Source organism: Natrix helvetica, assembly GCF_964273705.1.
Source record: "Natrix helvetica genome assembly, chromosome: 2".
NCBI classification, from domain to species: Eukaryota; Metazoa; Chordata; class Lepidosauria; order Squamata; family Natricidae; genus Natrix; species Natrix helvetica.
In genome coordinates, this window is record NC_138552.1 from 162,280,037 (window position 1) to 162,292,891 (window position 12,855).

General features: G+C 40.2%; 1 protein-coding gene across 6 annotated transcripts in view; it reads right to left on the reverse strand.

Annotated features, from left to right (window-relative positions):
* The window catches only part of LOC309386795 (dystonin-like), a gene marked incomplete at its 5' end in the record, with an annotated part of 348,938 nt that overhangs the window by 57,170 nt on the left and 278,913 nt on the right, over window positions 1-12,855 (reverse strand). For all 6 annotated transcript variants that reach the window (XM_081942582.1, XM_081942577.1, XM_081942581.1 and 3 more), the window contains 5 exons: window positions 166-397; window positions 2,923-3,126; window positions 4,636-4,854; window positions 6,241-6,348; window positions 6,476-6,595. In XM_081942582.1, coding sequence (XP_081798708.1) covers window positions 166-397; window positions 2,923-3,126; window positions 4,636-4,854; window positions 6,241-6,348; window positions 6,476-6,595 — 883 coding nt within the window. The remainder of the gene's footprint in view (window positions 1-165; window positions 398-2,922; window positions 3,127-4,635; window positions 4,855-6,240; window positions 6,349-6,475; window positions 6,596-12,855) is intronic.

Below are 12,855 nucleotides of genomic sequence, written 5' to 3' on the forward strand. Positions count from 1 at the left end.
AAGCCATAAATATATGTACAACTATATATAAAACATGAAAGATACATGCCTTCCCTCAGAAACAGCTAATACAAGATAATTCTTCTGTTGCAGATGTTTACATTTTTCCTTTTAATGCTTCCAACAAAAATAGGGAAGGAGTTTCCAATCTGTAACCTCCATTACCTTTAGCAGATATGTCTTTATCAGCGCCTTCTGAACGTGCAATCATTTCTTCTCCGCGCAGCTTGAGAGTTTCATACACTGGCTGTAGTTTTTCCAAATCTACAGAGACGTTCTTATTTTCACTGATCTGTTCTTTAATCTTTTCAACTTCAGCTGAGATTGAAGGTGGCTGCCGCAAACGTTCAGCGATACGGTCCAGGTTCTCAATCGTTGAATCTATCTTATCATGGAACTGCAAAAGAGAAGGGATAAGTAGGGGCAACTGGGCGAGACACAAAAAAATGTCCCCCCCTAAAGAGCCAAACCATAACGGGGGGGGGGGGGTTGAGGCTATCCATCTTGAGATAACAAAATTAATTAGCACCACACATGATCTGAAGAAGGCTTAACTGCCCAACAAAATATTTACATAATCATTGTTCTGTATAAAATACTTCCTTGTCCTACATATATGGATACAAAATATATATTAATATGTAACACAATTCAGATAGTTGAAATGAGTATTTCTAAATCAAAACGACTGAATCAAGTTCAGCTTAGTAAGAGATTTGTAATCATAATTTGTTCTCTTTACTTCTGTATTATTATTATAGCTGTTTTTTTTTACTGGTATAACAACTATCATTAAACTGTGTCTCACTTATTTTGGCCATGTCACGTGGAGGAATTCACTGGCGAAAGCAATTATGTTGAGAAGAGTTAAGGGTAAAAGGAAACCAGGTCTTCAAAGAACACAGAGGCTGGACACCATTAAAGCTGAACCAGAAAGAGCATAGAAAAACTCAAGTAATGCAAGATTGGAAGATGGGAAGAGACTCGGCCCATGGAACCATTAAGAGTTGGACACAACTAAATGGATAACATCATCATTATCATCATAATTCTCCCCTTCTCTAGCTCTCAAAATGAGTAATACTGGATATGACCAAGAGATTTCATGTAGATATTCAATCACATATCCAATTTCCCCCTTCTTTATATAGAGAAAGAATTATATGGACCAGCTATCTATGCTGACTAGCTATTATTTCTACAACTTACTCTCTTATTATGATGTGAAGCTATCAAGATGAAAAGAACCATAAAATACAAACTTTCAGACAAAATTATTCTCTTTTCTTTTGATCTTTGGAGAGTTTGTCCCTATTCAGTAAGCATTGCAAATCAATAGAATACAAATGTTTTATCAATGTGTCAATCTATGGTAGACTTAATTAATCCCAAATCATATTTTTAAATTATATCAGTAGGAAAGATTTTTTATTGCATCAATATTCTTGGTTAACATGCTTCAGTGAAAGTATCTTCAATTAATATGATTTTATATCTAGTATTGTATTCTAAATCAGGGACCCTCAACTCCTAGGTGGCAGGCGTGAAACTTTATTTGTGTATATGCGGGATTGACGCGGTGGTTAGAGTGCAGTACTGCAGGCTACTTCAGCTGACTGCTAGCTGCAGTTCAGCAATTCAAATTTCACCAGCTCAAGGATGACTCAGCTTTCCATCCTTATGAGGTAAGTAAAACGAGGATCCAGATTATTGGGGGCAATATACTAACTCTGTAAACCACTTAGAGAGGGCTGTAAAAGCACTGTGAAACGGTATATAAGTGCTATTGCTATTAAGTTGCATGCATGAAACTATCCCCTCACTCTGGTCCAGGGAGCCCAAAAGATTGGGGACCGCTAGTCTAAATGATTAAACAGAAGTTTTAATTTAAACATTACTGTATTTCATCAAACATAGAACCTTTAAAAAAATCCAGAGCTGTCTAATGCAATTTCAGTTTCTGGCCAGGAGAAAGTCAGTCAGAGAGAAAGAGAGAGATTCCTTCTTGATATTTCTTAAGGGTAGATGCCAGTACTTAGTTGATTAAGCTAAATGCTATCAGATGTTTATAGTACTTCCATGTGGAAGGGCCTTAGTGCTATTAGTCCAAAGCCACTGGGCAGCTATTACACTTCTCTCTTTTACTGGGTTTTGTGTAAGAAAAAAAAGATAGAATATATTATACAAAAACTACACAATTAGAAGTGGAAGATGTCTCTTAGCCCCGCAAAAAATTCTCTAACAGGGATAGGAGGACCGCACAATGAAAGCCTTGTCTAGAAATAGCCTCTAACAAACTTGCAACCCATTTATAGTGAATGCAACAAATCATTGCTTTCTACTACCAAGAAAGAGTGAATTCCTACAACCATATTTAAAGATGTCACTTGGAGAATTCATTTTATTTTAACTTTGGGTAGATTTATGTTGAAGACATCTGCTGTTGGCAAGCACTCTTAAGCCAAAGTTCACTGAACACTAAAGTTAGTATGTGTGTGTGCGCATAAATATGCAAGGATAAACCTAGATCTGACATATTGACCAACATTCTGTGAAAACACACTGCCCTTCTCTTTATTTGGGGGGATTTTTTTTGTACGTTGAGAAAATGTACATATTTAGTATTTATCACAAAAGTACCCCCAAACTATGTTTTTTGAGATAATCAGATTATATTTTTTACACCAAACAGATTTCTCAATGGTTCTGATCCTTGAGCAGGTAAGAAAAATAAATTTATGTAACCATGATGTGTGATTTTTTTTCCACCTAGCATATGGTGAGTTGTACTCCTGAATACGTACTGCAAATACAGTGATATAAATGAGCAAAGCTGTCCAATGGAAATATATCTGCTTTCCTTCTGGAGAAAAACAAAAACTAAAAAACAGCAAGAACCCCCTTCCCCCTGCCCCCAAATACCTGAGTTGATTGGGAAATGGCTTCATCCAGTGTTTGGGCCCGCTTTTTGACATCTTCTTTAATTTGACTGTAAAGAGCATCAGCTGCTACATATTTCTCTTGGATTAAAAATCCCTCTTGTGGGCTCAGCTCCAGGAGTTGAGGTCCAGTTTTGTTCATCTTATCTATGTGAGGCTTATGCTCAGCAATCAACTCTCGCAGTTGCTGCAACAGAGCAAAATACTTGTCAGCCTTACTATGCCACATTTTAGTTGTCTATATCTCCTACAAATTCAAATAGCAAGAAAAATCTAAACATCTCTTCCAAAAACAATGCCAACAAGTAACTCATACTGGATGCATGTATTTAACCACAGCCTACAGCCAAACTGCTTTCACCCTTAATTGGATAAAGTGAAAGAAATTGCATCTTACTTATAATACACTTAAAAGGAAATATTGCACCTATACTTTCTATAGGTGTAAAAAAAAAAAGAATAAGCCTGTGCATTATGAATAAAAATTGAAAACATTCTGACTTGCCTGCTTGTTATAGCACTCTCAAACACTAGCAAGCTATTTTTAGTCACATTTAAACAATTGGGAGACTTTTACAATGCTGGTACTTAATAAATCACTTCTAGTGCTGGATAACTGGCTGGATGTTTTTATTAGTTGTCCTATGTTATTCTGTTTTCTGCCTACACTTTCTAGTCTGTTTTTAAAAATATTCTGGTTGTTCAAAGCACTGGTTTTCATAGTACACTTTTAAAATTAAATGCAATGAAGTATCCCATGAAATAATATTTATTTAGGAGATTCCCAATTATTTAAATTAAGCGCTAATTTAAATCTTGTCCGTTTCTAAATTATTCTAAGAAGGACTAAAGTTGAATTTTATCCTTTAAATTCTTTGTTTTCATCTTTATGATAAAAACACAAATATATATATTGTCATATGGTTATAACTATGTTCATGCCCTGAAGTATAACAGTTCATTTCAGGACACTGCTATTTATGAAATTCAGTCTTTATTAATTGCTTTTCTGGCCCGATGAAAATAATCTCAAATTAACCATATAATCCAAATTTTATTTTTTAGAAGGTAACAAATTGAAAGTATAAAAGCAATACAGGCCGTCATCAACTTGCAACAGTTCACTTAGTGACAGTTCAATGTTACAACGGCATTGAAAAAAGTGACTTATGACCATTTTTCACACTTATGACCATTGCAGCATCCCCAGGGTCACGTGATCAAAATCCAGACATTTTGCAACTGACTCATATTTATGATGGTTGCAGTGTCCCGGGATTATGGGATTCTCTTTTGCGACCTTCTTATAAGCAAAGTCAATGGAGAAACTAGTTGTGCTTAACAACTGTGTTAAGTGTGCTAACAACTGTGGCAAGAAAGGTTGTAAAACCGAGCAAAACTCACAACAACTGTCTCGCTTAGCAGCTGAAATTGTAGGCTCAATTGTGGTCACAAAGTGAAGACTACTTGTTGCAAATCAGAGAGAAAGAGACAATAAAGGAATCAAAACTGCACAGCCTAATTATTTTAAAAATTGTGTGATTTTGTGCAAGGAAAAGAATGTGGCATTGCTCTTGATTTTTGGAATCAATGACACTTTCAAAGATGCTTGCAACCTGACCCAAAGTTGTCCCAAAGGCTTGTCCTTTGGGACAACTGTGACCCAAACGATTGAGAATCTCCACAGACACCTTACCCGATGTTCTTCTTGCTGCTGCCTCAGAGTTTCATATTCAAGAGCTGGTGCTGGAAGCTGTGAGATGATGGTCTCGGTTTCAGTTAGCCATGGCCAAATCTCTTCATAGGTCTCCCAAAACTGGCTCACTAGAGATTGAGCCCGTTCTAGTTGCAAGTTTCTCTTGGAGTTCATTTGACAGAGCATATCGTATTTATGCAAGAGAGTTTCCAGTTTGTTCTGTAACAAAGTTATCATTAACCACAGCACGTATAGATTTTAATTCGGCAAACAATTTGTACACTGTTATTAACTGGTTTATCAAGTTCATAGCCTGCTGTTCTAGCCATATAACACTCAAGATGGTTTGGTAATTAATAATTATAGAACATAAGTACAGAGAAAATCCAATCTACAATTAAAAAATTGTGAAACAGATGGGCTTTCATTATTTTCCTAAATATTGGGAGAGTGGGGGCCAAATACATCTAGTTAAGGAGTCAAAGTCCAAATACATCTAGTCTAAGAAGGCCCATATGAAACAGTTTGGCCCCTGATGGCAGTCGAATCTTCAAGAGGACATCTACACTATTGTAGATCTTTGTTTTTAATTATTATGATCAGAGTGAGAAATTAGAAAATTAAGGAATCACAGATTTATTCAACCTTGGTTTAATTGCCCCCTTTGGTAGGATAGGAAGCCACCCAGAGTCACCTCATGGTGAGATGGATGGTAAACCGATTACATAAAATAAATAAAAAATGAATAAAAATTTCAACCCTATTTTTAATAAAATAAGATTGTGTTTGTTTGTTTTTAACAACAAACAAACAAACAAATTATAATAGTATTTTTCTTACCTACTTATCCATAACAGACTTGAAAAATGGTATGCTCAATACATATATATCCATCATCACAACAAGTGTATAGTCTTACTTTCATTAAAACGAACAAATAAACAAACTAACTAACTAACAAACAGAAAGATAGGGATGGATAAGAAGGAAGCACAACTGGGAAGTATAAAATAACGAGAAGATTAAAGTAAGACTGTGATGTATCCTGGCAGGAAATAAACAGGCAGCCCTTTATGGAGAAGACTATTCTGTAAATGGGTCTAGGAAAACTTCCTGAAACCAACCTTAAGTTAAACTTTATTTTCAATGGGCCAAAGAGTTTCTTCTATGTCCAGAAGGCTTTACATTCAGCAGAGTATTCCCAATAACAAATCAGATAACACTGCATTTTTAAAAATCAGGTCCTCTCTGCAATTCTCATTTCCCTCAAGTATCTAATCTAGAAGGCCATGGGTTCCTCAGTGTGGGAGATGGCACTGCAGATAGTAATCAGTGAAAATGAAGGACGTTTTCACACCAGCTGAATACCCTAAGAAGAATTATGCTGAAAGAACATACCCTTACTATGCACTCAACGAATAAAATGTGTGTGAATTTTCTACAAGAAACCAGTACATTCATCATAACCGTTACTAAGAACATTCGTGTATATAAATTAATGGGCAGTTATTCAATTATATTTTCTGTTTTTCTTCCTATCAAAATTGGATCGATGTTTAGATATTCAGATTCATTACCAAATAAGTGCAAGTAATGCCTTATTACCTTCATAATTTGTTTCTCCTCCTCTGTACATGTCTTCATGATCTCATCCCCAGATGAAACAAGTTCTTCTATTGTATCCTTGTGTTTCAAAATTTCCATGGTAAACCCCTAGTCATATAACAAAACAGATTGCTATTAAGAGTAGCAGGGAAGTTGACCGTAACACATGCAATACAAATAATATCAAATTTGTAATGAGAATTGATTTAACATATAACAAATGGAGTTTGTTTACCTTTTGAATTTGCAGCTGAGCAAAGGTCTGGTCCCTTTCAAGTCTTATATCACCCAGAGATATCAGTTTCTTTTCTGTTTTGTCAACCCAGGCTAATTCATTATTAGCTGCCTGATCAAACTAAAGAAAGGCCATCAAAAAGCAGTTATTTAAAAAATAGAAATGTTCACTTAAAGATAAAAGAATCATAAAAGTACTCTTATCATAATTCAGTTACAAACTACTCCATCTCAAAAAGCTATGGTCAATCCATATTTACTATTCAGGGATTTATGAATAATGGTGTCTAGATTATTGAGTGTGCTGCTTTTTGTCTATTACAGCAAATATGACATAGTTTTTAATATTTTCAAGATGAACAGGATTATTGTTGTGTAAGCTTTTGTACAGCATAAGCCTATTCTATCTGACGCCTGAAGGATACTCTTCAACTGATATTGAGTATCACAGACATGCACTTAGAGGCAAGTAATGAGGGAAAGCATTAAAGATCAAAGTCCATGAAATGCAAGAAGCTGTGAATTTCCACGAAAAGTTGCACTAATATAGAATAAAAGAGTAATTTCCAATAAAACTCTTCTTACAATATCATGGGGGGTGGGGTGGGGGTGCTGGAATTGTGCCTGCTGGCTCACTTCCTGCTTTCTTCTACATTTATTTCTTAGGGGCAGAAAAAGACTAAAATAAGTCTCTGTTTGTGTTCATCTGAATTTCAGTAGAAATCATGGACATAGTTCCATGTTAAAATCTCTCTTTGTACTTTTGTTGTGGGGTAAAATACAGACTTTCCAGAGAGCTGCAGTGCTAATCATAGAATAAATTTGTGCTAAATATGTTAGTTTTCTGGACATTTATTTTTGTAAAGTGAAGAGGTCTCAAAGTAGCTGTGTCGTGTCCATTGTCATTTTCACATCAATCTTATTTTATGTTCCTTAGTGATCCTGAGATTTCTTGACTTTCTAAAATAAAACTGAACTGTTCAGAAATGTAGGAAGCTAACACATTTAGCACAAGAGTATTTTATCTACATTTAGTTGCTGCCCATTTTTAAGATTATACTCTTGCTTTAATACAGGCCCTATTATTTAACATTAACATTTAAATCCAGAAAGCAAATCACTTCTCATTCTTAACGCAAGTCACTTGTGTCATATATATCTCCTTTATAAGTACTCTGGTGATTTTACAGATTGTCTGGACAGAATAATCCCTTTAAACATTCTTTTCCTTGAATTCACTCTTGAATGGAAAGAGAGAAAAAAATCCACAGCCACCATCTTTCCATCTCTATAGATGCATCCCTGCCTTCCCAATGGGAGAAAGTTCTACAGAACCACTTAAGACTCAATTCAGCAAGCTTCAATTTTATCAAATTACGAGACAAAAATTGATATTTTACTCTTTGGAAGCACACATAGCATTCAAAGCAGGGGTGAAGAACTGATTTTAGGCAGAGGGCCAAAATAACTTTGGGCAATTGTGCCAAAAGTTGCATATCAGCAGTGGCTATTCCCCATTGTGAGGAGATGGTCCCTAATCTATTTGCCTTTAACGATACCCATACAATTCAATCCAATCACATTTATACCTTTCATTTGTAGACCATACTTCTGAAAAGACTCTTCAGAACTAGGATTTAAAATTGTGTCAGTTGACACTGAGGACAGCTGTTTTAATGCCTATTGCTGTGATGGGGCAGTGGTTAGAATGCAGCATTGCAGGCTAACTCTGCCAACTGCCAGCTGTTCGATTCTGACTGGCTCAAAGTTGACTCAGCCTTCCATCCTTCCAAGGTCGGTAAAACGAGGAGCCAGATTGTTGGGGACAATATGCTGACTTTGTAACCTGCTTAGAGAGGGCTGGAAAGCAGTATGAAGCGGTATGTAACTCTAAGTGCTATTATTATTGGCAGGATCAGCAAACAAACTCTCAATGGGAGACAACATAGTGCTGGGAGAGATTAGTTTCCTTTCCCAGCAGTGTGTCCTCTTCCTCAAAGATATATTTTTTAACAGACAATATTTCAAGGGGGAAAGTTGCAGCAACAGAGAAGGTAAATGTACTGTTTTGCTCCCCAGTTGAAACCTTTCCTTCATAGTACCTCCCTGCATGACGATTTTCCTGACAGCTAGGAAAAGTTCTAATACACAGGTGTCAAACCCGCAGTGTCACATTGTCATCACATGATGTTTCACATGTTTTTCCCATTCGCGGAGCTGGGGTGAGTGTGCCCTGCGCATGACACATTCGGCCCGGGGCAACCAGTTTGACATCCCGGTTCTAATGTTTGATCAGCTGTTCATCCGGAGATTAAGAGCTCTTCCTATTCCAGATTTGAAGAAAAAGGCAGGGAGATGCTACAGAATTTGGAGATGAAACCAACAAGGTCAGTCTATGCCCTTTAGACAGAGGTCCTTGCCCTTCATGCTTCTTGTATGTCATCCCCACCGCGAGGAGGCGGGACCAGATGGTCCAAGCTGGTACTGCCCCAAGCACCTGATGGAGCCGGATAGGTTCCAGACGGAGCTTGGGCCATTACCTGTAGCCCTGACCCACGCTCGGTCAGAGGACCTAGCGGCCGCCTGGAATAGGGCGGCGGCTGGGGCCTTGGACCGGGTTGCGCCTTTGCGACCTCTCCTGCGGCAGCGACCCACCCGGGCTCCTTGGTATACCGAGGGGCTGAGGGTGATGAAGCGCCATAGGAGACGTCTAGAGAGCAGGTGGAGGTCCTCACACTCCGAATCTGATCGAACACAGGTAAGAGCCTACTTACGGACCTACCTTGTGGCATTAAGGGCGGCCAAACGTAGACATTGCGCTGCTCTTATTGCGTCCGCGGATAACCACCCTGCCGCCCTGTTTAGGGTGACCCGCTCCCTCTTGTCACAGAGGACGCAGGGGGCACCCTTGCAGGGCAGAGCAGAGGAGTTTGGGGAATATCTGCAGGATAAAGTCGCTCAGATCCGGAGCGGATGGGCCCCCCTCAGTGGACCGGACGGGCCGCCAACAGCGAGTCTTGTGAGACCATCCTGGGAGGAGTTTGATTCTGTTGCCCCCGAGGATTTGGATAGGTTGCATGGACGGCTGCGACCCACCACATGTTTAATGGACCCGTGTCCCTCCTGGTTGGTACTGGCATCTTGGGAGGTGACTCGAGGCTGGCTTCTGGGCCTGGTGAATGCCTCATTGGGTGAGGGATCCTTACCAACCGCCTTGAAGGAGGCGGTGGTGAGGCCCTTACTTAAGAGGCCTTCACTCGACCCAATGGAGCTAGCTAACTATCGTCCAGTCTCCAACCTTCCGTTTCTAGCGAAGGTTGTTGAGAATGTGGTGGCGCAGCAGTTTCCACGACACCTTGACAAATCCGAGTATCTAGACTCACGCCAGTCCGGCTTCCGACCCGGGCACAGCACAGAGACAGCCTTGGTCGCGTTGGTTGATGATCTCTGGAGGGCCAGAGATAGAGGTTGTTCCTCTATCCTGGTCCTATTAGACCTCTCGGCGGCTTTTGATACCATCGACCATGGTATCCTATTGCGCCGGTTGGAGGGGATAGGAGTCGGAGGTACCGTTTTGCGGTGGTTCGGCTCCTACCTCTCCGACCGGAGGCAATGTGTGTTGACAGGGGGACAGAGGTCGACCCCGAGGCCACTCACTTGTGGAGTGCCACAGGGGTCGGTCCTCTCGCCTCTCCTGTTCAACACATATGTGAAGCCGCTGGGTGAGATCATCCGTGGTTTTGGGGTTGAGTATCACCTCTACGCTGATGATACTCAGCTGTATATTTCAACCCCAAACCACCCCAACGAGGCTGTCGAAGTGATGTCCCGGTGCTTGGAAGCCGTCGGGGTCTGGATGGGGGACAACAGACTTAAACTCAACCCCTCCAAGACCGAGTGGCTGTGGCTACCGGCACCTCGGTTCAGCCAGCTGATTCCATCGCTGGCCATAGGGGGCGAACAATTGCCCCCTGTGGAACGGGCGCGCAATTTGGGCGTCCTCCTTGATGCCCGGCTGTCAATGGATGACCATGTGGCAGCCGTGGCGAGGGGGGCGTTCCACCAGGTTCGCCTGGTGTGCCAATTGCGCCCCCTACTGGACCGGGATGCCCTACGCACGGTCACTCATGCGCTGGTGACGTCCCGCCTGGATTACTGCAACGCTCTCTACATGGGGCTGCCCTTGGGACGCGCCCGGAGACTGCAGTTAGTTCAGAACGCAGCCGTGCGGGCTGTGATGGGGAGTACGAGGTACTCCCACGTAACACCTCTCCTGCGCGAGCTGCACTGGCTGCCTGTGGTTTTTCGGGTGCGTTTCAAGGTGCTGATTACCATCTTTAAAGCGCTCCATGGCACGGGACCTAGTTACTTGCGGGATCGCATCCTCCCACATACATCCCTGCAGCCAATTCGCTCACACAGGGAGGGACTTCTCCTGGTGCCGTCCACTAGGCAATGCCAACGGGCGACACCAAGGAGTAGGGCCTTCTCTGTGATGGGCCCAACCCTCTGGAATGACCTCCCCCCCGACATTGGAACCACTTCTGACCTCCGCTCCTTCCGGCAAAAATTGAAGACTCACCTGTTCCGATTAGCAGGCCTGGCATAATTACAATCTGTCCCTCCTGGCAAATGTATTATTATCTGGCTATCTTAGGGTTTTTTTAATTTGTTGTGTCTGTTTTAGGGATTTAAAACTTATATTTATATTAGCTTTGTACAGTTCTTTTAATTGCATTTTAACCTCCTCCAAACTGTACATATTTCACTTTTTTATTGTATTTTGTGATATTCTCTATGGACTGTACACCACCCCGAGTCCCTTCTGGGAGAGGGGGCGGTCTAGAAGCACCAAATATAAATAAATAAATAAATCCAGAATTGACCATAACACCTGATAAAAATATTGTATGAATCTAAATTGTCCTACAAAAGTATATGTTTCTTCAAAGTCACTATCATTGATCTTGAAGTTAGAATATTAGAATATTAACTGTATCAGTTAATGTACTGTACTGTATCACACTTAAAGTGATGAATTTTTAAATAATATTCAGAATGTAACAATAGCTCTTTAGACTTATATACCGCTCCATAGTACTTTACAGCACTCTCTGACAGTTTACAGAGTCAGTATATTGACCTCAACAATCTGGATCCTCATTTTACTGACCTTAGAAGGATGGAAAGCTGGTCAACCTTGAGCCAGGCAGGATTAAACTCCTGGTAGTGAGCAGAGTTAGCCTGTAATACTGCATTCTAACTACTGTGCCACACAACTCATATTCTAAAGTGCTAAAGATGTAGATTAAAGTGAAAACAGCATGATTCTAACAATTAAGACTATGGCAAAAGAGATATATCTTTACAGATTTTTCTACACACTGAGATTGTGGAAGCCAAACACAACTCCTTAGGGAATGTGGTGCACAGTGTATAGCACCAACTCAGGAGGAGAGGGACAGGAAGGCAAGCTGCCAACTAGGAGGCATCTTTAAGTCAGCCTCTTCTGAGATCTGTCACACAGATTTGTACTGGGAAAGGCTGCTCTTTAGATAATCAGGTCCAAAGCCATCAAAAGGAACACTTTAAACTGTGCCCGATAAGCAGCTGACAACCAGTACAGAGAGATCTTACAGGGATCAGTACATTGATTGGTTAATAGCCTTACTGCCCCATTTTGCACAAAGGCAGCTTCAGCTTCTAGATCTCATTCAAGGCTAGACCTTTTATTATAAAGGACAGTCCTTTATTTGAAAAGCTGTCTTTTACATTTATTTTTTCAAAAACTCACTTTTGCCCTTCATTTTGGTCATGTAACTTTTTCTGTACAAACATTACCGCTTAATGCACATTCTCACATTCATGGAATGTGAAAAATATAGAAACCCCCCCCCCCCACACACACACACACTCTCAAGCTGTGAAGTAACCAAAGGATGAATAGCTGTTGCTAAATCTGACTGGCTTTGAAACAAATTGGCCCACTAGACACAATTGTGCAAAGATGTTTCTTGTCACAGCTGCCACCTTAGAATCCAGGGACAGCTGAGGATCGAGAGTATTGCCAGACTTAAAGTGAAATTAATGGATAAGCTATCATATCTTATTCTTTAATTATGAATCATAGCTGAAAAGTAAATTATGTGGCCTGAAGATTCTCCCATGAGTAATTCTTTATCATACTGTTTAATCTATTTGAAACAGGCCAAAAACATTCACTGCCTTTTTACAACTATAATCAGAGCAGATATACTTGGCCTGAACACTCTGCTTTAAATAGAGGCATTTGGACTGAGTCATACTAAATTAAAGGGCTAGTAAATCACACACACACACACACACACAAATTATCCTAGAAACATCCTGATGTGCACATTT